The sequence below is a fragment of the Pararge aegeria genome, chromosome 3, assembly GCF_905163445.1.
Source record: "Pararge aegeria chromosome 3, ilParAegt1.1, whole genome shotgun sequence".
In the NCBI taxonomy this organism is placed as follows: Eukaryota; Metazoa; Arthropoda; class Insecta; order Lepidoptera; family Nymphalidae; genus Pararge; species Pararge aegeria.
The window spans coordinates 14,238,798-14,265,848 of NC_053182.1; the positions used below are offsets into that span (position 1 = coordinate 14,238,798).

General features: G+C 34.9%; 1 protein-coding gene across 4 annotated transcripts in view; it reads left to right on the top strand.

The window, feature by feature from the left end:
- Nucleotides 1–284: 284 nt before the first annotated feature.
- LOC120637278 (muscle, skeletal receptor tyrosine-protein kinase-like) overlaps nucleotides 285–27,051 on the top strand; it is a 50,030-nt gene continuing 23,263 nt past the window's right edge. For all 4 annotated transcript variants that reach the window (XM_039909036.1, XM_039909035.1, XM_039909037.1 and 1 more), the window contains exon 1: nucleotides 285–779. In XM_039909036.1, the coding sequence (XP_039764970.1) occupies nucleotides 726–779 (54 nt within the window). In that variant the 5' untranslated portion in view covers nucleotides 285–725. The remainder of the gene's footprint in view (nucleotides 780–27,051) is intronic.

Sequence of the window (27,051 nt, forward strand, 5' to 3'; positions counted from 1 at the left end):
ATAGCTACTAATAAAAAAAACCCTTAGAAAAAACTGGCCCAAAGAAAAAAATGAAAATGAAAACACGAACAAACACATACCTCACGCAAATACCTTCCCCGTTTCCTCGTGGATTGAATAGGAAGTAACTATGTATGAGTCAAGCATGTTATCATAATGCATTGCAACAAATCTCAGCTATTTTAATCTTTCAACAAGCGAATGTATTAGTGAGGAGCAATTAGGATGAGAAGGGTAAATAAAGTGATCTATTTGAATGATTCGGAGTAGGCGGGAGGTGTGCGGCGGCCGGGACGCGGCGCGGCTTCTCGCGCGTGGAGTCCGGAGGCGGGAGTAGCATGTTACCGCCAAAGGATGCCCACTCCGATATAGTGTGGGTCTGTAGCGAGACGCCTCACGGCCCAACGGTTCCCGCTCTACGCCGCGAACGCTAAACTTTTTTCAGCGAAAACGCGGCCTGTACGGATAACGGAGTTACGGGAGATATCATATAATATGCATCAGCGATTCAGTTTCTGGATTCATGCTGCTGTTCTACGTAGTGCTAGTGAAGTGCTAAAATTTCTTATCGGAAAAGATAAACTTTTTTGCACTGAAACTTTTTTTAATTAGTGTTTTTTATATTATCGGTGCTTAGCTTGGATTGTTTTTTTAAAGACTTGTGAAAAGACGTTTTGTGTGTTTGGTATGTGTTGAATGTTCTGTAGATAATTGTAACAGTAAAGATGAGGAAGAAAAATCAAGCGGTAACGTCGGAAAAACCGAACAGAAAACGAAGGGTTAGTTAAATATATGATATGATAATTCTTACTTTTGTGTGTAAACAAATCAAGTTAGTAAGTATAATTTACCTAAAGGTACCTAGTGTTATTTAACCTATCAATATAATTGTTTTTTTTACGTGGATTGAGTTACTTTAAAATAATATAACTACCATTTAGAGGATATTATGAGGGGATGCGTACATCGTTTTTCTTATAGGAATAAAATCAACAAAACATTCTTAAAATTAATATTTTATGTAAAACTAATAATAAGTTCCATGATATGTTTGTTTTCTAATTTACTGTGATCTGCTTCGGTAATGAACTTTTTTTTAAATATAAATTGTATTTACTACTAAGCTTACAGAGTTCCGGTACGCTGCCTGGTAGAATCCGAAAACCAAAAGATTTTATAAATTGCAAAACCTCTTTCACGATTGGGTTATTCAATCTAAGACACCATTGTCATATAACATAAACAATATCTGTTTTGTTTTAGGTCGGAGCGTGTAGGTACTTATTAATCTAGAAACAATATCGTTAAACCAATTATCTGTACGTTTGTCATCAGTATCAGAGATCACGTCAGTTCTCCCTATTAGGTAACGTATTTAGTGCAATTAGTAAACATGTATGTGCCTACGATTAAATTAAAGATTCAGATGCCCTCAGTAGTTCAGCAGTGAAAACTCAGTATATAAGAAAATAGTTCGAAACTGAAAAAATAGCTCCATTCACAAATTGGTTACGTACTTACGTTAGAGGTTGATATAGAAAATGGATTTTAAAATACACTACGATTACGACACACACTACTCAGTACGATTAAATTAAGTGTGTACCCGTTTTATTGGCTAGAAATATTGAATTTCCCATAGGAAAGAAACCAATAACACATTCTTAAAATGAATATTTAAAGATAAACTAAACATAAGTACCATGATAAGTTTGTCTTCTAATTTACTGTGATCTGCTTCAGTCAATAGATATCAGGGGAGAAAAATTACCATGTGACCATGGGGAGATTTTTCAGTTAACGGGGAGACACTAAAAATAATCGATATATGAGTGGCATTGACAAGAGAAAACTCTTTAATGCAGTTAACATTTTATTTACTTGGCATTCGGCTCCAGCCATTATTTTATCATCTTTTATTTCTCAGCTTTGATCACTTTCATAGAAGATATATCTACATCATAAATCTACCAATCTCTTTCAATAACATTAAGCGGGCTTAGGTAAAGATTATTAAGATCCTTCTTAGTCTGGACAAAAGCCGGCAGTTCAACCTGTGGACAATTCCAAATTCACATGTACCTTGAAGTCCCTAGAGCGCCAAATCATATATGTTAGCACCCTCGATAAAACACATACTTTTATCGAGTTAATTACGGGGAGTGTTCTGAAGAGAACCACATCGTAGATATAACATTACATCCCACAAATACAATTTTACATATCATGACTGACTATCATGAATATCAGGACCGACTTACTTACTCCCAGAGAAGTTGAAATTCAGAATCCAAGGGACCAGTCCACAAAGATGGGTCATTTTTAGTGAACTGTGAATAGATTACGCTAATTTTGCTATATTTAGCTATTACACTAAGTAATTGCTTTTAAATCCAATGTTTCCAAATCCCACACTGGTTTTGCTGTATTTTTACCTGTTTAAAATAGATCAGTCGATACCTGCCGTCCTGCTGTATTTTATTCTAACTCAAAATAAGAAGTATACAAATAATTTTTTACATTTTTGTTAATATTTAGGGTTCCATGCCGAATGGCAAAATGGAGCCCTATTAATGTCACTCAGCTGTCTGCCTGTCCGTCCGTATGTCTCGGATCACTTGTTCGTAGGCGAAATGAATTACAGACAAGTTTAGGCTCATAGGGTTCGGCAAACAATTTTTGTTTCTTACTCTGACATGTGCGGTGTCATGACTAGAATTCATAGCGTGCAAATTCATAGGATGGAAATATATTTTTTGTGATGGGTGATCTTCATAGTTATCAGTTTAAGAATAGCTAATTTTACTGCGGGACCTATCTTAAAAAGTAGCCGGTCGAATCATTTATTTACTTAAATAACTATACGTGCTTTCCAAGTGATGGAAAAAAACCTCGGACATTTCGGCAAAATCAACTGTAATTTATTTACTAAGAAAAGAAAATTTTAAAATGCGGAGGGCTCTAATCTATCCAGGAAACGAAAAAAACAGCCTGTCTGTTAAATAAAATTAATTGAAATAATGGTATTTTGTTTCTAAAACGTAAACATGTAAAAGCTCATTTATGAATTATACATGGTAATAATGGTTCTAAAGTTTTAATTCACTTCACACACAGGTAGTTTATTGGTGTAGTTAATTACTTAGTTAAAATTTATTTGTTTGTTTACTTGTTAACAGCATTTTATACTAACCAACTAAAACAAACAGTTATCTAGGCACTTAAATCTTTATATAGTATTAAGTTCTAACGGGCTATATTTAATCATTACCTTTAATTACATGTTCAGGTAGTTTGGGATAAGTAGTGACTTGTAAGTGACTTGATATTTGAATATAAAACCGGCCGGGTTTACGAGTCTATGTACTCTTAGTCGCAAGACTTTCGGATTTGCTTGATCGTCCCGCTAGGTATCTGTTGAGTTATGTCAATATTTTTAAAATAATAGGCATTGTAACACATGTATGTCTGCTGATTACATGGTAGGCAAAAACAAGCCAGAATGTCGCAATAAAGGACTTCCCACAATTCGGATGTATGACCATTAATAAACCGTGCGGTTTTCGGTTCTCCAAGCTGTGTGCTCTGCCTATTGCTAGTTTAGCAACGCAACTCATCAAACATATTATGCTTCAAAAGCGGCTCCTCTTCGGCATGATTTCCTAGTAGGTTGTTATGCTTGTAATTCTTACAATAAGTAAGTGTCATAACAATCTAGAGAACCATGCTTTATAAGTATTTTAAAAAACTTGCAGATTTGAGTAATAGTATAATTATATAGATAGTGATGTGGAAAACTAGAACTGAGTGATGAGCTCATGACTAAGAACCTCGGATAGGTTTAAAACTTGTTGGGCATAACTGGTTTTGTATATAAAAACCATTCTTATTAGTTTTAATTAAGAACCGGTAAGTGCGCGGTGGGTTCACACACAGTGAGTTCCGCACCTTGGAAATAAATGTATAAATAGTTATTCTGTTCGATGTATTTGATATAACTGATCCGTATAAGTAACTTAATTTTTTTTGCTATTTTTCCCGATGATTCGAAGGTCCGATAAACAAAACATAAATAAAATTGAAACCTACAAATCCTCGTATGATAACTATCCAATTTATCAGGCAACTTTAATAAAATATAGTATAAAGTTGTACAGTTACTATATATACTCTTACCAATCAAAGTATCAAGTAGATAGTATTATTAATTACATCTGTAATACGTTGGGACCGGCAGTATCATCATAAAAGTTAGTTTTTAGCATTTTCGTAACGGAGCTCTTAAACCGGGAATCTGTCATCATGCTTGGTAGTTTTGTTTGTAAATATAACAACGATGTATTCGAGCAGTAAAGAAATGCGGCCGTAGCTTTAGATTTTAGACGGACAACTAAGCGCACGTCGAGAAAATTTTGTCCCGGTATACAAAACATACAAGTAACGGTGTAATCGTTACTTTTTTTTTGCCTTTAACGATTATTCTTCCGCGGTATACCAAACGAAGAACCAGGCGAAAAATAAGGACAGCAATGGATTTTAATAGGCTATTAATGAAAAGAACTGACATATATATAAAAGAGAAAGTGTGTGGGTATGTTCCGTATAGGCTCCGAAACGGCTGGACTGATTTCAATGAAACTTTCAGGGAATCTCCGAATAGGAGCACTCCTATTTTTGAACTGTCAAACTGTCAAATACAGCTTTTATTTACTATGATGATATTCTATTGTTGAGTGTTCATGGGAGTAGATAATGATCTTCACCCGCTCGAGAAGAGAATACAAGAGAATGAATACGGCGAGAAATAAATGATTTAATATATTATGAGACTTAAATTAAAAATTTAATGATGTAAGTTTATTGTTTAAATAAAATAAAGCAAAATCTAGCCCGGCGAAGCGGGCTGGGTACGTTAGTATTATTATAAACGAGGAAGATGTTGTCAAGGAAACTCTTATCCCTAAAAGATGCTTCATAGAGGCATTCGATTATTGGGATATAGCGGGTTATGATACATAGTAGATTAAAAAAAACAATTTAAAAATTTGTTATGGAAGTTTATACACGCGTGAAGTTTAAATAAAACAACAACTTTTGATGACTTTGTTTATTGAAAGAATTTTATGTTAGTTACGCTAAATAACAATAAATATACGGAAAGTAATTACTTACTTACTCTTATCTAAGTAAATAACTATTTCGGTTCAACTAATAAAACAGGCTAAATAAACTCAGGTTCTATGTGGTTTATTTATAGACCGGTATAATCATGTGGGTAGGCGATTAGCGCTTATACGGGAAATAATTTAAATTCTACTTAAAATGCAAACACTATCTGGGTGGTAGAGCAATGTTAAACTGATTAATCGTACCAGTAATTCAATTAGTACCAATTATATAAATAGGTACCTATGCCTACCTAATAATTTATTATTTAGGCATAGGTACGTTTTTACCTGCCTTGTAAGTCATAAGTAAATTTAAATGTAAATACGACGATAGATTAAGAGTCCTGGTTACGATTTGCTTATTGGGGCAAAAGATTTGACAGGCATTGGCATTTTTTTGCCAAGATAATTTTAGTAGTTAGGCAAAAGCCTGGAGAAAAGAGACCTCTAGAGTGCGCTATGTGTATGTGTGTGTTGTGTATGTGTGCGTGTGTGTGTATGTTTCTGTGTGTGTGTTAGATTATATTTAACATAGGATAACATTCGTTAAAGCCCGCCAATCCGCATTGGAGCAACGTTGTGGGACTACTTTCTAAATATCTCTATTCTATGAGATAGGATCCCTGGGCCCATTATTAAAGAATGAATAGTTGTGTAAATGTATGATTTTTTGTGTTCTTATCCATACCTACTTATATTTTTATCTTACAACTGTAACAGGTCTAATTGTGTAAAAAAATGGTAATTTTGGAGGGCATTCTATGAATAAATTCACTTTTATTGTACACCACATAAAAATACAGAAATCCGCGCCTATGAGGCGATATTTCCCGTGGCCAGCAAGCACATCTGTCGTTTGTTGAAATATGCTGAAACAAGACGCATCGCTATTTTCACTAACTGTAGGTACCTAAAGTGGAACTACTAGTACCTAATATAGAAAAAATCTTTACGTTACGTACACAGATTAACGTAATAATATATCTAAGGTTGATTTATTGAGGAAGGTTGGAAACTGTAGCAGTACGCCGAACCCTTGTAGTATCCCTAGATTTCTTTATTCTTTACTAGGTTATTTTATTCCTATACAATTTAGCCCCTGACTACGATCACACCTGATGGTAGGTGATGGAAGTTATATTAAAGCCATACTCCTAATCTTTCTATGAGACATTATGCCGGAACTCTAAATCGCTTTGCGGCAAGTCTTTGCTGGTACAGTGGTAACTAGTCACGGCCGAAGCCTCCCACCAGACAAAACTGTCAAACAAATACCGTGAAATAGGTGAAACCACAGCTAGACCGACCCAAAAATACTTAAGTTTGAGTAAATTGTTCGATGATGCAAGTTACCTTTTCAATTTTCATCCATACCATTCAACGGTCGTAAAATCTCTGAATGTTAACATTTAATGCAAATGGCATATTCGGAGGGATATAAAGTTTTTATTGATATTTTAAATTTGTGGAATATGTGTGTATTGAAATACGGCCTCATAACGGCAATCGGTATGCTGCCTTAGCATCATAAGTTACATCTTCGATTATGCCATGAGATAGTTATCAAAACGCATTTAAACATCTCATAAAGAAATAAAAAATATTCTTCAAAATACGTGTCCCAAAAAAAAAACTTTACTTAATATCTACTCAGTAGTTTCGAAATAAGTTTATTTTTTTGGTGGCCTTTGGAACAACCGGATCTTATCCTTCAGTAATTTTATACGTTGCACTGAACGATAATCCCCGCTGGGAGTAGGTCCTCTAGCAAAGAATGGCACTTACCGTTTTTAATTACACCTTTGGCTTGGGTGATGGTGGTTTGGTTTTAGGTCGTTTACTTCATTACTGAAGGTCGTGTCCGGATTTAAGTTCCTTCGTAGCAATTTTATCACAGCCTTCCATCCTGCCGGGAGGCCTATAAGCGCCTTTACCTTGTCAGACCAGCGATCACCTCGATCGGCCACGTAGTCTTTTACCCTCCATTTAGCCTACCAGTATTAGCTTATCCAGATTACTGGGCAGGCGTCGAGCCATGTGACCAAAGCAGCTAAGAATATTCTTGCAGCACAATGTGGAGAGCCTGGTATTAATACGTAGCTGCTGGTATTAATCGATATATAAGTTCTCTTAGCGGTCCGGTTTTTTCCTTTCAGCCGCTCGAACTGTCCATGCCTCAGAACCATAGAGGAAGATAAAAGAGACTTATATTTGAACTAGTCTCTTTTTGGTGGTATCGGATAACTTTCTGTTCTGCCAAATTGTTAATTTGGTAATTGCACCTTTAGCTATTTGAATTCGTCTTCTAAAGTCGTTTTCACTTCCTCCATGGTCCTAAAGCAATATAAAATAATGTGACATAAAACATAAATAATACAGTTTTTGGATTAATTATTATTCACTACTACTCTTAATGAAAAACGAGAACCTCGTTTTATTGTCGTCTATGTTCTTTGTAGCACTTTAGCACTATCATTTATTTGAATTCAAAGAGCACCGCAATCAGATCGCATCACGCCCGCAAGTTAGTGGCCAATAAATAATTCTGAGTCGTGATTTGACTGCAGTTCTATGATAATAATACTCACAGTTTAGCGTCGACTCGTGGTATTATATTTCGGGTTCATTCGTTCCGTTATGAACATCCTACGCCTGCATTGACATCTAAAAAGTCCACTGCTGAGGGCTTAAGCATATACAAGTCTTAAAGATCTTCACCGAAACATGAGAAGGCATGGCTTTATACACTTACGGGTTAGTATCATGCGGTGCTGGCAATAAAGAGAATAAATAGGTGCCGAAAATAGAACAAATAAATACAAATTTTGCCGCGATTCACAAAAAATCTTATTTTCTACTGAGAAATTATGATTTTTTGTTGGTTGAATCTGTGATATTAGGGGCCATCCATAAAGTACGTCACACGAATTTTAGGACTTTTGAACCCCTCCCCCCGTCCTTGTCACAGGTTGTCACATTTTTATAACCCCCCCCCTCCTGATGTGACGTCACACATTTTTTAAATTTATGTATGTATTTAAAAATAATCGAGAGAAAACAGCTATTTTCATTTTTTACTTACTTTTATTAAATAATAATCTAATAAAATCAAAATTTTTAATTCACATCCAAACTTTGCGTTTTAGTATATTAAATTTTAACATGTGACGTCACAAAAGTATTGACCCCCCCATGCCCCTTGTCACACAATGTCACACTTCGGTGATCTGCTCCCTCCCCATTAACGTGTGACGTACTTTATGGATGGCCCCTAAGTACAAAAACATTTTTTTTTAAATTTTTCATTATTTATATATAAAAATGGATTAAAAGAATAAATACTGACCAACAAAATCTTTTTTTATAAATAAATAATCAAAATAAGAAAAAGTCAATAGGTAGGTTTGAAGCAAAGGAAATTCATGCAATTGCATGAAACCACTCATCCACTCATGAAACAAAACCTTTTGTGTTTTAGCTTTTGTACCTCATCCTGGTTCATACCCATTAGTAAAATATATATAATACATGTATACATAAAGCATGTATTATATAATATTGAATATATAACTGTATGTTGATTTTTAGGAAAATTATATACCTTAATTTAATATAATTTTTCATAACAATCAAAATATTTAAAGTTACGTAAAATTATGGTAAGTTAATACACAAGATTTTTGATTTATGCTAAAACTTTCTAGTTCCAATTACCTACATACACAACTTTATCGAAATAACAAAACCACTAATAGACGAGAGCCCTACACGACCTAAAAAAGGTAATAAAACATGTTGTACAAAAATAACTTTGCGTAAAATATACTCCTTTTTTTTAAATAGGCTAATAGTATATAAATATTCATAGGTTTTAATAAGAATAAGATTTTAAATAAAATATTATTCTTTCCTGATATACTGTTAAGTCAAGTAGCACATTGACATTGCTATAATATTTGTAATGCTAATAAATTTATGACGAAAAAATTCAAAATATCAATAAAAAGTTTATATCTCTCCAAACATGCACTTACGATCGTTCTATTAAAGCTCTGCTGAACTATTAAAACGTATACATACCAAACTTTTTACTGGTTTCGTTCATCATCAACATCATCATCATCATGTCAACCAATCGACGTCCACTTCTGGACAATGGACATAGGTCTTTTCTAGGGAGTTCCACAATACACGGTCCTGGGCCGCTTGCGTCCAGCGGCTCCCAGCGACTCGCCTGATGTCATCCGTCCACCTCGTTGGGGGCCGACCTACGCTGCATTTACCGGTGCGGGGTCGCCACTCCAGCACCGTAAGACCCCAACGTCCATCGGTTCTCCGAGCTATGTGCCCTGCCCATTGCCACTTCAGCTTCGCGACTCGCTGAGCTATGTCGGTAACTCTAGTTGTTCTATGGATCTCCTCATTTCTGATTTGATCACGTAGAGATACTCCTAGCATAGCTCTCTCCATCGCCCGCTGAGTGACTCTGAGCCTTCTTATGAGGCCCATAGTAAGCAGTTGGTTTCGTTATAAAAAGGTAAAATCTTAAGGTCCAAAACTTCTATACATTCTTGATGTCCTCTCTTCAAGCAAAGCTCTTTTCAGTATAGCCCTCCCCAACCTTTTTTGTCCACGGCCCTGTCTTCAGTCTCCGTACCAAAACTTTTCGTTTTATTTGTACTAAATATCCATTCATGGTCGTCCTCTACCACTCTATTCGCCTTTCTATCATGTTCGTGAATTAATTATGCAGAAAAAGTTGACCAACCGTTTTCTATGTTATTCTTTTATATAGTTTTATCTTCTTATTAACTCTTGTTTCTTCTTTTTTACTTCCAATTTTCACAAAGTAGAGATCAACGATTTTGATACGTTATTTAGGCAGAGATCTTTGAATCTTGGCTAAGTACGCTATATATATATTTACTATTAGTAATGTTATAACTAACTATTAGTTACACTAAGTTAATGGATAGATATTATTAGCCTTGGACTCAATCAATCATACATGAAATTGGAAATCGCTACGAATAATTGATGTCCAACTTTAGGTCCTTAAAGAAAAATATATTTTCATTGTAAACAGAGCCGAGATGCAGGGGTTAAAATTTAAAAGTTTGGCCGTAGAGTTACCTTCTATATTAATAATTAATAAAAATGTCGAAATGCCTTCCGAAATGATCACAAGACATCGCAAGACGAGAAATCTTAAAGAAGTACCTAGTTAAATAAATAAATTATGACTCCAATATAAATAAATAGGAGGCTGTCGAAGTTGTCCGGGTTGCAATATTCTTATTACGAAGTAGATATATCTGTAAAACGAAACACCGAAGAATAAAAATACTGAAAACATCGATAAATAATGTAGTTTGTAAACTGTACCAAATCAAACTATTTATTCTTTTTTCGTTGGGATGATTGAAAAATGTTAAATATTTATGATTTTCTTTCCGAGGTATAAAACCCACGATGCCCGAGTCTGATTAGCATTAAATGGTTTATTTTATCTAACTGTAAGAGCAGAATGTTTTTTTTTTTATACTCTGACAATACACACATCGCCAACTAGCTCCAAAGTAAGCGTAGCTTGTGTTATGGGTACTAAGATAGCTGTTGAATATTTTTATGAATATAATACACATAATTACTTACAATATACAGATAAACACCCAGACACTGAAAACAATCATGTTCATCACACAAACATTTTACAGTTGTGGGAATCGAACCCACGGCCTAGGACTTAGAAAGCAGGGTCGCTGCCCACTGCGCCAGACGACCGTCAATTTTACTTTTAGGAAGAGGATAAAATCAGTCTTGAGGCACGGAGAAGCATCAAACAATCATTAACTACTTTTCAGTCAATTTACAAAAACAATTATCGAGATTTAAAAGTTTTCGAAACAAATTTTCGCATTGCATTGCGAGTCTGACGAAATTAAATTTAATATAAAAGTTAACCAACAAACAAAGGACTTTTTATTTTATTCAATACCGTGGAGTATCGGCAATGCCAGTTATCAGATTCAAAATAAATTTACGTAGTTTATTTCTGGGATCTTATCAGATTTAATATATTGGAACTACTTTGTTAGTTTAAGACTGGAAGGTCAATGGCATAATGTCCAGCTATAATGCCATGTTAGTAGTTATAGGCATTGGGAATATGCCAGGTTAAATTTTTTGTCGAGCTGCACGTAAGGTCCCCTTATACGGAGAGACTACCTTTCTATAATCTTGTAAATTGATTGATTGATAGAATGATCGAATCAAATAAATAACAATTTTTTGTGTTAAGTTTTCAGTCTATGGTAGAACTTATTTATTTTAAAATCAAATTGTCGCATTAGAACTTCTGAAGTTGAGTTATCAGGTAAAAATCCTGTGAAAAATATCTTTAGAAAAAAAATGCCAAGATAATACCTGCTTGCCGACGTTGTTGGTAATAATTTTGGCAATGGAATTAAAGGTTATAAAGAGATTAATCAATACTCCAGCGAGAATCTACTGTAGCTTAGGAAATAAAACCTATCCGATTCCATACCATATACGTATTACATTAATTTAAGTACAAGTTGTTCCTGTGTATTTACCCAATTGGGAATGTGTGCTTCACAAGTCTAACAATTATAAAGAAGAGCGGGTGCCAGGCTTCGCATTTTATTTATTTGGTTGTTGTTCATGTATAAAATTGTATATGATTTCTTAGAATATATTTTTCTCAAAATGTCGTTTTTCCAAATTTAGAGAAGATGCAAGCTTAGAAATTAAATAAGGACATTAAGAGAAAGGATATTGATGAAAAAGCCGTTATGTGTCTTTACTCAACTGCGTTCATTTATCTATCGCAAAAAAAAAAGAATAAAGAACTTACACGTTCTTCCGGAACAGCAGGCCGTTTTGGAAGGTTTTGTAGACAGAGGCTAAATACGTTTTTGTTGAAATTAATGTAACTATTGTGAGCAGCTTTATAGTGAGAGCTTGTGCATTCCGTTCGAGATTTTTATGCAGAACACTTTCAATACAAATGTGTTGACAAACCTACCTTAAAAGCTTTTCCTCGACTTGCGATGCCAGATGTAACCGTAACTACTGTTGAATAAGCAATGTTGATGCGTAAATAGATAAGCCTAATGTTTACCAAATTATGTGAAAGATTAGTAATAAGAAGATGCTATTTTGTTTGAATTACTTGTTATGGTGATAACTTTTGTCGAACTATCTCGGTATAATATACGCCTTGTGCTTAAATAATTATATACGTTGTGCCTTTATCAACATGAGCCAACTGGTAAGAATGCACGTAGAAACCCCCTCCTCTATAATAAACAACATAATCATACCTTCTTTTTAAAAAAATATCTCTATCTCTAGCTTTTTTGACATTTGCATGTCCGGTTGTTATCTCTCTACAAAATTTGCGATGAATTAACACTGAAAAATTATATTTTGAGTATCTGAGGTTTTGTATGACGACCAGATGGCAACTTGTTTAAAATTTAACGGAATCGGGCGGCAGGAGATACAAAGTGATTTTGTAGTTAAGTCACGCGGGCAAAATAGTTAGTATAAAGCAGTGAATATTATTATGTCAGTGTTTACGAATGCTCACGATATCGTCCATGTCAAACTTTAAGCACGAATCTTGACAATATCGCTGCACGATGTTATTTTAACAAATGTATGCGATTATATCTCAAATTGCGTGACTGCGGCGATAAGGGAACGCGCGTGTTGTAGGTAGGTACTTAGTAAATTATTTATCGGGAAAGGGTCAGAAACTAGTTGGAAAAGTGGGATCGGGTGTTAACCTTTCAAGCAAGCTTTTAATAGCGCAAATATTATATAATACTTAGATTAGGTATATCATCGAATTTGAGAATTAGTAGGTAAGTTAATTATTTAATAACTTGTCCGCGTTTTTTAAACCATCCCGTAGAAACAGTATATTACTTAAATTTCCCAGGCTTAAAATTATGCTAAGTATATCTATGTCAGAAAGCTAGCAGACAGTACCTAGGCTTTTCCAGAATGCAAAGTATCCTATGTCCGTCTCCAGGAATCTATATCTGTGCCAAATTTAATCGAGCTCGATCCAGTCGAATAGCAAACAAACAACACACTTTCGCAATTAACATTGTCAATCGCAAATCCCGGGGACCTACTTTGATTCCGCATTACTTATAGCAATCGATTGAATCGAGAGAATTGAAAACATAATATATAACCATTTATTTGAGACTGAGCTTTCACATAAAAAGGAGATTGTGCTGAGACTGTGTTGATAACACATTCCATGCAGATCGTCATGGAGTGCGGCTTGAAGACAGCTTACTAAGTAGGAAGTATCAAATAGATAAATTAATCTGATGCAGTGGCGGTACTACCATACAAGCCGAATAGCCTGGCTTGCGTTACAATAAATCTCCTAAAATAATTCATAAATTATAGCAATGAAAAAAAAACGATGTTTTAACTTTGACTCAATAGTGTATGCACAATGAGTATACAAACACTACGACTGGAGGTGTGGTAGCAACCGGCCCATAGAATTACACTGCTCGATATCTGAACGCAGCGGTATGGAATATCCCGAACGCAGCGAACTTCAGAGTGGCGGCGTAAATGTGCCAAAATATCAAGGTCGCGCACGAACTCCCGATGTTAGCAACAGAGAACTCTGTTAATATGTCTGAAAGTCGTACGCCGGACACACTTTAATATATTTTTTAGGGCTTGCCTATCTTCAAAACCCTAGGAACGACACTGACCCGTTGGTCAGAGATCCGGGAGGTGACGGATTTTCACAGATCAAAGGGTTTTTGTGAGGTGCTGGTGCCTGGTATCACTGCGCCCATTCAACAGTTACACACTTAGTCTGTATTAAGATAACACACAATTGCTCGCCTAGACCATAGTTTATTAAAACTTTCCGAACAACACGTTTTTCACCTCGCTAATACCTCGCGCTAAAACTATAGTGAAAATATGCAACAAATAAGCGAGTATTGATCAACTTACGTTCACAGTTGACGCCAACAGAGTGAGCGTTAATATGTAAAACCGTGTACACCCTCATCGACATAGACACAGCCCATTCGTGAATAGCACAACTAAACGTACGAGTAGCTTTTGGAAGGTATGAAAACGTTCGCCGAAAAACGGAAATGACTGTGGAAAGCTCCTAATAGGTAGGTACCTACAGTCTTATCAATGTACCCACTGAGGTAAATTAGTATTTCGATTGTTTATTTATACTTTATAGCGCGATTTTTAACAGTATTTTTCATGTAATTAATGTAAAATTTTGATAGTTTTATCAACATTTGCCGCTACATACGTTTGATCGCCACTGAAACCTTTGACCCGCGACACAGCTATCGGCAAAACTTTACGAATTCTACGATATCTTTACGTCACTCAAGAACCTCATATTCGTTGTTTATAGAGAAATATGTTGAAAGGTTCATAAATGGTTTAAATTATTACCATAAAGACCGTTGTTTGTTTATATCGACAATATGAAAAGGACAACAGATGTTTACAGACTCTTACAGACTTTCTTATGAGTATAAACTCAAGTATTACTAACTGATGCTTATATAAATACATGATGACTGTTGGTAAAAAAACTTTACCAACAGTCATCATGTATTTATTAAAGGAAATTGATTAATTGGGCAACGTTTTATAAAAATCGGAATCCATTAAAAAAGTTACTCAGCAGATTAAAGGCACAGGTTATTGCAAATTTGCACTCTCTGTGTGTAATTTATTACAAAATGTCGCTTGTGTAATTGGCAACTAAATCCTACTGTCTATTGACAAGTACCTTGGCGCAGTTACGAGAAAACAAACAAATGCATGCATTAGGAAAAATCATGCATATACGTACTCTATAAAGGCCTTCGCTCATCTATCGACTCGTTCTAATACCGTATCAATGCCGTGCCGCGCCGGTTCAACTCCAACTTACTCAATGTCAACGAATCGTCCACCAGTAGGCGAAGGACCCAGCAACGTTGACTAGACGGCCACTAGTCGTCAACGAGTGGACGACGCGTAGTCGACTATTTTTACAGTTTTTACAACTTATTGTATGAATGAAATTTTACACTTTTGCATCGTCTACCATGCAAATGTGACCTGAATGACTTGACTTGACATGACTAGAGTTGGCGTAGAGTCGGCGTCACGTCAATGTGTTATGCGAACGCCTTAAAGATACATAGTAGCGTACTATGTGCACACACTTACGAAACTCACTAGATACTTACTTTAGAAAAACTTAAATGTATTTTTGCTGACTTTAACTTATTAAGTGCATACCTAAACGAAAACGATAAAAAAAATTGTTTTTGTTAATTTATCTATCGATATTCAAGAATGTTTTTTTAATCTAATCTTACATTTTCCTTATGCTAATAAATTTTTGATTCAAGTTTTTGCAGTCATTTTTATAATATATTTAAAAAAAAAACAAGTTCTTCGCTACTCTTTGAGAACAGCAACTATTATCTAAATTACAAACAAGTTGCAAGCCATTTAAATCAGTATCTATTAGCAACTATAACTAAATTCGAACTTTAGAATAAAAACTCAAATACAAGGCTACCAAATTATATACATAGGTTTTTTTTCTTTACTACTGTATGTGTTGTACAATAATAATGTATTCACTCATTCATTCATCACAAAATTTCGAGAGATCTATGTATTGAGTTACAGGCTACTTGCCAATTCTTCTTTTCTTAGAAGAAACATTCCGAACAGGTGGTAGATTTAACAGACTGCCTATATTAGACGCATGAATTTAGTAGCTTATAAAAGTCTGTTTTAACAAATTGCGACTTTGATAATTTGGTATTTCTTACTGTAGATACATTTTTGAGAGGAATCTAGCTATTTATTGTACGTACTCTCTCATACAAAATTTGTTATCGTTTCCCAATAATGCTAAACAAGATTTTTGTTTGCCGAAAGTTGCAAAACATTAGCAGTAACTTAAACTAATCCGTTGAAATCAGTCGTTTTTTGATTTGTCGTTTATTTTGTGTCCCATGAATTACTGAAGCTTAGTAAGAATACCGCCAAAGGATTCCGAATTAGCAATTAAATTAAATTTGTGTCTGTGCTGCGCGTCTTTTGGAGCAGAGTAAAGGGAACGCTGTTGTCGTTCAAACGGATGGATGGATTTTAACGAAAAATTTATTACTTTTTTAAAATAAGTAGTCCATAAGAGTTCAACAAGTGGGTCTGAGAGGTGACTCCATATGATGATTATGTTGGTACGAAAGGAGCTTGTATTTGGGCGTCATTTTATTTTGCTTAACTTATTACTGATCGATCGTTGAAGCGGTGATGGCCAAGTGGGTAGGGACTTCGACTATACTTTCGAGCCGAGTTTGAATCCCAGCTCGCATCTTTTTTTTTTAAGCAATTAAAATATCACTCGCTTAACGGTGAAGGAAAACATAGTGAGGAAACCTGAATGCCTAAGAGTTCTCCGCAATGTTCACAAAGGTTTGTGGATTCTACCAATCCGTACTGGGCCAGCTTGATGGACGGCTTTTATCCCTTCTCGTTGTTGGAGGAGACCTGTGCCCTGTAGTGGGCCGGTAATGTATATGATGATTATGATAGTGATAGAGAAACTGGACTTCGGCTCCGCTGTGGCTTACCATGTTAGCAGTGCACCAGATCACTGGAATATAGCTCAGCATCTACCTTTAAGTAGAAACCTACTAGAAGATTTCAATGGTTATACATCGTCTATTTATCATGGACGCTATTGTCGGTATGTCTCAAGGATACAAATCAATTAGCAAAATTAACATAGTTATATCGATTTGTCTATTGTATAAAGCATTGATTGATTACAATTACAAAACGACCGCTGAGCTCAATGATGCTTCGTTATTGTGTTTATCCCAAAACAATATATTGATGTATGACTTTGAGTTCGTTCTTCAATTATATTAATTAAACCCTGGTTCGGATTAAAAGTTCGGCGCATCGTCGCTAGTTTGCCAGTCTATCAGTCATCTACTAGATACATTTCAGAGACTGAGCTCAGGAACAGTTTGATCTGGTTCCTCTGGTTGAACTGGATAAGTACCGAGCGCTTTGCCACCTCGTTTATACTAATCACCGCAAACATTTGGAATGCTCCACACGGCTCCCTCTTTCTCTACCACCTACTTACGTCATGAGTGAATAGAATTTTCTTTATGAATGTGCGTCATCTTAATATCAGCGATTGTAGGCTATAATAAAAACACCTGGTAAACGGGCTTAGTTTTAGTTAGACTTTACGGACAAATCTCACCGAAAAGCTAATTGTCGTGGGTAATGTTAACGATGAGGGATTTGTGCGGTGTGAATTATACTTGTGCACAGATTTTTTTTGTACTCTAGAACAAATAGTACACAGATGAAACAATAACTTAAGCATTAATTACCAAACAAAAACCCTAATTGTAGAGATTTATTGCTGCTCTTATGGAAGAAAACTATGCTAGTCCCTAACTAGCATAGTTTTCTTGATTTTATTTTACCTGCAAAGTTTACACACATCTCTATTCATCAAATACAAATTCAAAATTAATTTATTGTAAGTAGGCATAATTTAAGCATTTTTGAAACTTCAACTATGTATCTTTGTAGTGACTTTAGTCTCAACCAACAGTTTTTCACGATAAATTTGTTTTAGAATGCACGCCATTATAAATTATACCCGATTCGGCTTATTCATGTCACTTGTATTCAATCATGAAAAATACATACCTATTTATTAAACAATATAATTTTGTTTTATAAGTATGAGTAAATGTTCTTAAAAATTATTTGTTGGTTAAGAAGTTGGTTAAGACATTTAACATTTATCAAAATTGTATTAATAAAGGTTAAATGTGTTTACCAACAAATAATTTCTTTATTCATATTTCATATAGACAGTAATAGAGTCAGTAGTTTAGTGCGTAAATCTTATGCTAATTTCTTGTTTTCGAAAGTAGTTGAACATAAATCATACCGCTACAGAGAAAACATTATCCCTCTGATTGGATTACAAGAAAAACCTTATCATACGATCAATTAATAAACGGACAAGGTGGTCCAACCGTAAATAATGAAAGACAGACCGCGGCGTCTCTAAATTAATGGTTTACGTTAAGTAAAATACACGGCTCATATTTATTTGCATTCGACGGAGAATTCTCTGGTGAGATGGGCGGGCGGGGACCCGAAGATATCGAGGTCGCGTTCCGAGATAAAGTACGAGATAACGCGCACATCTTCACTACACGATTGTTTCTACTCATGAGACTTGTTGGTAGGATGCGTTCGCTGCGTTTTGATAAAAAATGTCAGGAGTAGCAAACCCCTGGTGACTCTATGTAAGTTAATAATTCAATGTGTTTTTAGGGAGTATAACGGATATCGATGTTTACTGGTTCTAAGGATCTGTCTACTTATTGATTTCTTTGTGTTGTTCAAGCTTAGTGAAGAATTGAGAAATAAATACACGGGGGAAAAATTTTAGTAAAAAGTACCTCCAATTTTCGATAATAAATACTGGCAAATAACACGACCGACCAAATTTTTAATTAAATTAAATTATTGAAACAACATGACTTATGATCGTTGATGTTATACTGCCTAAGTGCCTACCTACAGAGAGCTTACAAATATAACATACTAGCTGTTGCCCACGACTTCGTCTGCGTTTGATTTTGTTTTTGATGTGGCATTAAATTTAGTTGTAGATCTAAAAAAAAAATAAAGTATTCAGTATCGCTAAGCCTTAAATGAGGGGTTTACTGCTGTCCGCTGAGGAGTTCTGCCCTTCATCTCCAACCACAGTTTAGGAAAAATTAAACACATATTATGACCTCTATAGTACAAAATAATTATTTAAATCGGTTATAATTTGTCGGAGTTATCGTGTAAAATCGTCAAACACTCATCCCCTCTCCCAAAGGAACCGAGCTTACTGTCGGGATATAAAGTATTCTATATTACTTCTAATACTTCCAAGAATATGCGTAAGTTTCATGACGATCGGTTAAGTAGTTTTTGCGTGAAAGCGTAACAAACAAACTTACATTGACATTTATAATACTAGTAGGGATTTAAATCAATGCCTATATACGATCTTTGTTCTTGTAAAATTATGTAGGTATACCTACTTGCTCGCTAATACTTTTAAACTATAGTTTCTGTACTGATGCTATCAAATGTCTTCACTTTGAGGAAATCAAAAACTAAAGATGCATCTCGATAAAATATTATCTAAGTATAATAAAGTAAATAAGATAACTCGTACCTATTGGGATGAAAATGCGTATAAATTTTCATAAATATTTATGGAATCTATAAATATTTATTTGTTATCTAAACTCAATACAAGCTTTTTCTTTACTGCACGCCATCAATATAATGAAAAACCACGTAGGCATGTGTTGTCGTAATCCACGCGTAATACATCTTCTCCTTTATCTTATCTATACCATAGTAGGTATACAGATTACAGAAAAAAAAGTTTCTCACTGGCTTCTCGGCTGTATAATCTTCATTCCGAACCGGTCTCAAAATTCACAGACTCCCAGAATAATGAATACCTATATCACAGACATTCACAGTGTTAAGTTATCACTTCAACTTAAAAAAAATTAAATTAATTTATTTATTTCAAGGCCTAATCGTTGTCTTTTTTTTTTAGTATTACTCTACCACGTTTTCAGAAACTAAGCCTTTTTTATGTTATAAAAACAACCGTTCATATAAGTTACTTTATTAAGTGGATGAGATGCTCTTGCCACGCCCAACGGCCAAAATCTAACATTAATATACAGTCCTAGAGTTTACTTTATCATTATACGTTACAAATGTTTAATATTGTTTATCACGTGCTTATAGAGCGGTCATTTATGACATCTAAATACAGTATCATAAGTATATTGCTTATATTGTCATTTCAAACTAACATCCACTGGTTTTCTCGTTGACACCAAAATACAAATGTCTATTAATAATTTTAACCCCAAAGGTCAGTGATTTATTGGTTAAAAAAATGGTCTCCGGACTCCAGATTAAGATAATATTTCAAGTCAATAAGTCGATGACATTTTAATCCTATTTTTTAAGACCGAAGTGATAAACATTTTCGAATATAATAATAAGTAGATGTGATTTATGGCCCCCACGGTATGACGGAGAACACTTATTGTTAAACCACGACTGTTACATGAAATACAAAAATGTATTGAGATAATAGTGGCAACTTTTGATTATTCCCACATGTTTTTACATCGGGCGAAAAATAAAAATAACTGGAAAGTGCTGGGTTTAATGAAACTTAGCAACTCTAATAAACTTATCCTTAGTCTAATGAAGCACAAGTACGTACCTTAATATTTTTTTTTGGAAAATAGAAGGCATTAACAAAAATTACGAAAGTACGAAATCCATGCAAATTATATAATTTAAAAACAAACAAAGGCGATGGTGTGCCTGTTTGGTTTTTTTTTTTTTTTTTTTACCTAAATTTACTCTTTTAACGTAAAGTAATTCAATATTTAAATGCATATCTTCAAACTCTGTCTTAACCCCAAAAAGCCTAGTATAAGGGCCAGAAGAAGTTTAAGCAATTATTTTTCAAACATAAATTTAAAAAAACATCGGTACCAAAAGTTAATGTTCATAGTAAGGAAGCTTTTAATATTGTGCGTACAGTCAATGATGGTATTTATAAAGTGGAAGCGCAGTGGGAACCCGCCGTAAATGTAGTACCTAATTAACGTCACTTGCCTCCGTGCAGTTTCCATAAACTGCCTATGTCACTACTCACGCACCTTATATGGATAAACAGTTGAATTCTTGCGTTTTTCTTTCACAATACCGAATAAGAAGCGCCGCTTACTGGTTGTGTGCTAAGGAGTTTTGCACACGAGTATGGTCTGAGAATGTGTTATACCTTTTGCAATGTACACAGGTTGCATTTTTAAGTGCCTCAAAATGGACTTCTCCGAAGTTTCGTATCTCGGTATGAGAAGTGAAAATATTGACGAAAGAAATATTAGACTTAATTGCGATTACAAATTGGCTTACAGATTATAAAACTTTTGAATTGCAGCAATTATATGAACACAAAAAGGGAGTGAGAATTCAAAATCAATTCAATTTAACGATAAGAAAGGGATTTTTTTTTTTGTTATTTTATTGTTATTAAATAGAGTGGCGCCTACTGCAGCTGTTTTCGTTTAACGATAAAATAAACTTGTTGATATAAATTATATCAATATAAAGGATCTTAAACATACACGTAATTTTATCTTTAACACATCAATCTTGAGTTTTTGTTAACAGCTATTAATTAGATACCTTTAATGCAGTTTTTTTATCCACGGTTTAAATTGAAATACCACAATCGTTTACAATTTTACATTGTGACATTAAAAAAAATTAAGAAAATCCTTTTAATAACTTTATCTAGATAGTTAGGTATAACAAAATCGTAAGTACTACGTAGTATGGTGTTTTAGAATTGACAACAATATGATGAGAAATTCTATAATGAACAAGAAACGACCCGCGGGGGAACCCCGGATTCGCTAACTAGGTACAATTTTTTTAAATATTATTTACTAGGTTTTAAGTGTTTATGGGATTATGGAAGTCTCTAACTAGTAAAAAATAGCAGTCCTACATTTTTGGAAAATATTATATTTTTTGGAAAATATAATATTTTCAATTTCAATAAAAACGAAGACGCAAAATGAATAAGTGCGAGCCTCACTTTGGCTCTTCTTAACATGTAGCACGCATAATACAACTAAAATTGAATTCTTAAAAAGTATGTTTGCGCAGCATGACAGTTTCAGCTTTTTATTTAATTCCACAACAAGTTTGCCTTCGACTGAATTACAAATGACCCTGGATCTGGTGTTAAATGTTGATGTAGTGTAATTAACCTAGCCCGTTAGGGGTTATATTAAACCGATACCCCTTACCAGTTTCTAGGCGCCATCGTACCCGAAAGGCCAATCACTTAGTAGCACGTCTTTGTCTGTAGGGTGGTAAATAGCCACTGCCGAAACCTCCCATTAGATAAAAACACACACACACTCTAGCCAACCTGGATCGTTACGGTACGCGTGTAAAGCTAGGCCTGCATTTGCATGCTAGCCGGCTCTTGTCTCTCATCTTTGTGGTCGTTATCGTAGCATGTCTAGATTCTACCTGTTGTCAATTATAAGTTTACCTGACCTTAACTCTTTCACATCGTATTTGTTAGTCCCATAATATGAAGCATGTAAAAAATATACAGGTACAGCAGCATTAAGGCAAGACAAAACCGCGGCATTCAACTGCGTCCTTAGCGGAGTTCACGTTTGCGTCCAGCGTGCGACCAATTACATGAAGCGCGCGGTCGAGCTAGTTTTTTGATAAATTGCACGCAGGATGCAAATAAAACGGGGCGGCGCGGCGCTTAGTCTGCGGGTTTGACATAACAGAGTCAAAAACTGCTAAAGACAGATTCCCTACTATACCACAAAGTTAAATTTGTAAACCGAAGTGCAGGAAACTCATTGTCGGCACGAAAAGGAGACCCTGAAAATTCAGATCATCTCATAGAGTGTAGCTCTTTAAAATGAAGGAAGCAATTTCTTTCGTAAACAATATTAGATCATGGAATCCATTTAGAAAACGAGCACGTCATAGTATGTTTTAGTTTAGGAAAATAAATATTTTTAGCCTATCTATTTCATGAGTTAAATCGAGTTCAAAGATGAAAACCATTATATTGTATCATATCAGTAGTTTCATGCGATTTCATCCGTTTTTTCGTAGAACTTAGACTGATATCTCCTTAAAGTGTCCTATATATAATAAAAAAAATATTTTATTTGCTTTAATTTGTTTTTACATGCAATGGAAAATTACAGTAAAGAAATAAGTGTTAGTAAGCATTTTTGAACAGCTCATGGAATTTAAGAAATATATCTGTAGTGGAATATTATAACCATAGCAATGTATACTTAGCGTCCCGAACCATATCTTTTACAGTAATACACGGTGTTTGTATTATACATCGAATTATTAATAATTGTATTGTTTAGTGAGTGGCATTGGACAGAAACAACCGAGGTGTCGTGAACCAAAAGCTATCACTGTGTATCTTTGAGCGATCCATTTTTAAAAGCTCACTATGGATATCATTTTGGAGCATCAATTATATTACCGAACCGACCTATGCTTTAGGTTCTGAGTGAATACTTTCTTAAAGCTGTACCGTGCAAATATAACCAATATCGACGTTGGCGTTAAGTGCTAGACGACAGTCGAATAAACAGAGCCGGCAACTCAAGGACGTATGGAAGCATGCCACGCCCGCAACGCGCCTCCGAACTAGAGATGGGTAACACAGCAAAAATTCCCGTGTTGATGTACATAGTAACTCAAATACTCCACACTGAGCTGAGTTACCTCTTTTCGGTAATGTTGGCGGTATGTTATCACGGCTCGTTTGAAAGAGATTTCATTGCATGGCCATGGTTCATGGCTCAGCATTATGTATAAAACCCAATGCTCAGTAGCACAGCGGCGTCATTCGTGCGCTGTGACATCATCAATATCATCGTTATCAACCCCTTACCAGCCCACTCTAGGCCAGCAGTCCTCTCTTAGAATAGCAAGGATTTAGCCCTTAGTCTGCCACCCTGGCACCACTCTGGCTAAGTCCGGAATAGTAGACTTCAGACGCCTTTAAGAATATAATGGAAAACCCCCAAGCGTTTTTTAACAATATTATGGAAAAAGCAGTGTCGTGCCGTGGATTGCAGTCGGTCCCGTAAAATGAAGGCCGTAGTCCTAACCATTTGGCTATCCGGTATGACGTGGCACCTTTAAAAATTAGTTGACCCATCCGGTGCACTAAAGTGTTTTAGCGAAATTGCGCGGTGCAGCGGAGTATACCATGTCTACTCCAAGCGATCATACTTTGGAACACGGCCACTTAGCCACGCGTAAGCATTTGCGATAAGTGATAATGTAAATCTTCTATTTAATACTAGTTCTGCCCGCGACGTCTTCCTAACTACTATTCGCGTGTAACTTTATACAATATACCTTGGTGCTTTTCTGCTAATGATCAACATAAGCTATAGCCCGCGACTTTATCGGGGTTTATATCGGTTTTATAAAACGACAACACTTTTATTCTCCGAGATAAAAGTAGCTATTAAATGTTATATACTAGGATGCAAGCTATGAACAAAAATTTGTTAAGATAGGTAAGTGCAAAGGTAATGTTTAAAAAAGTTAGCGTTTTTAAATCCTCACGGATCGGGTTCCAAAGTGCTTCTTCGCTGTCACGTAAAATATCACTTTTATCCCATCGATCAAAGGTGGATCCAGAAAATAAGCTTTTAAAGAAAATATAAAGAAGCTTATATTCGGGCTTTCTTGGTTAAATTGTAGAGAGAAAAATCTTGCAACCAAACTAATAAGCGTTCCAGTACGATGCCGAACATAAACCGATAAGGTTGGATATAACTGCCATAACACCAAATATAATCACCTGGTGAGATTGAAGTCAAGGTCTAACATGTTGTAGAATAAATAAAAGCCTGATTCTTAATTATAGTGCAGTCTAAGTAATACGAGGACCCTGATCCTAAGAAGTTCTTCTATTGTCCTCGAATACATTCTTGCGATTTTTTTAAAACGCTTCACTAGGTATTTCCGTCGATTTCGATTGTACGTGATTCTCTCGACCCACATACTATGAACCTTTAATTAGACATTGTAATACTTCAAAGCATGCACATTGCACTCTTACGCAACCAACTCTTATTAGACGCATTTCTATCGATGCACTTGAGATTTTGCTGCATTCGATCCCAATCACTCGACTTAATACATATAATTCTTATCGACACGTAAAATTGGAACAGTGAACTGATTTCTCATGTCTTACTTAATCAAATTATTGAAGATTTTTGCACACCTTTGACATTTAATATTTCCAAACTAGCCCTTCTCGTAATCTCTCCTCTGAGTAAATATAAACACGGCACTTTATGTTTATTTTCCGATTTCAAAGGTATTATATAGCTTGTAATACTTTTGAAATGAACACTTCTTTAGGCGCGTTGATCACTTTTTGGGTGAATTAAAATCATAAAACTCGCGCCATCCTCGGTAAACGCTTTCCTACAGCTGTATGTATACTGTTTATATATAGATACATTTTGAGTAAACAAAAAGTGTGCAACTCGCCTCATTGTCACCGTAAAGTTATTACTTCTATCGGCAGTCCGAAAAGACTGCCCCTTTTTTTTCAAAATTCCTCTTCCAGTCCTACTAAAAAGAATCCACGAAATCGGTTAAATCTTCCCGCGGTAAAATAGCCAGATAAATTCTTGGGAACTACTACTCTACATGTCCGAAAGTCACATAGAATTGGATTGACCATATCGAAGTTTAACTCAGATAAACATCCCAGACCGTTGTACTACTTACCAGGATATAAAAGCGTAGCATCCCTGGCCCTGACCCTTCGTCAAAGTAATAAAGCAAACTCGAATGTGGGTCAATAACCGAAGTGGATGTAGTTCCGAACGCACCTATCCACCAATTCACATGATCCAAATGCGCGTTTCCGTATTAAGTCCCGACGCCGGTCTTTATATGAGCTCATAATAATAACCAGCGTAGAGGTTAAAAATAAATTATAATAAAAAAAAAAAATAGTACTGCAGTCACGCCTATTATGAATGTTGTGTTAAGGCTGTAGATATTAAGTTAATATTTAAATTTACCTTCTTTCATATTAATATTCATAAAGATCTGATTTGCATTTGCTAGGATTTTGGCTTCGTCTTTTTTCTGTTGTCGAAAAAAATGGTCGAAAAAATATGGTCTCTTTGTAGACCACTGTATATTTATGTAAACATTACCTTATTTATACATTTACTATCACCAATTATTAGTAATTGTCGTCAAGTAACCGAGGCATAAGAAATTATCTTGTTACTAAAGTCTAATAAAATTTCCAAACCCATTAATAAATCACAATCCTGCACGTCCTCAAGTCTATGCAACACTTTCACCCACAATTCGAAAGTTCACTTCATTTTAGGAATAAGAGAATCTCTCCAATGAGATTTATACCTTATCTCTCATTTTACATAAGGCAAATAAAGATCGTGAAGATATAGCATCCATATATGGGAATCCCCTACTAAAGAAACTCATGCCACTGTAGATACTTGTAAAAATAGCGGTATATGGAAACCGTTCTTTAGATATTCGCTAAGTTGAAGTTGATATAATATAATTTTATAATTTCTCATAAGTGTTTAACCTACAATTGGATTAAATAACAATTTTATAGATTTTTAAAATACATACAAAAAATTCGGAACCGAAAATTCGGAGAATTAAGCATACACATTAAAATTTCCACGCAAACGATGTCGCGGCAACAACTTGTGTTATTATAAAATTGATAACGTTTTTGTTTATAAGCCTAAAAAATAGTTTACTATTTTAACCAAACCTAAATAAATTCCAATTTGTAAATTAGCACATATTGTTGTAGAGCAAACAATGGATACCATAATAAGGTTAGGAGAAATCAGGACAAGACTAAAATAATCCAACCGAAGTTTTATTGCACCATAAACTTCGTATAAAGCATTTTGCTAACCACAATACAAAATAATTGATGGTTGATTTACATTACAATAAATTTATAACATATCCATCTGAAATTTAAAAAAAAACATGGGATCGTTAGATGAAAGATCGTCCAAATTCGTAGAAAATTAAATAAAAATAAACACTTACGCCCGCACTAAATTGGGAGTTTACG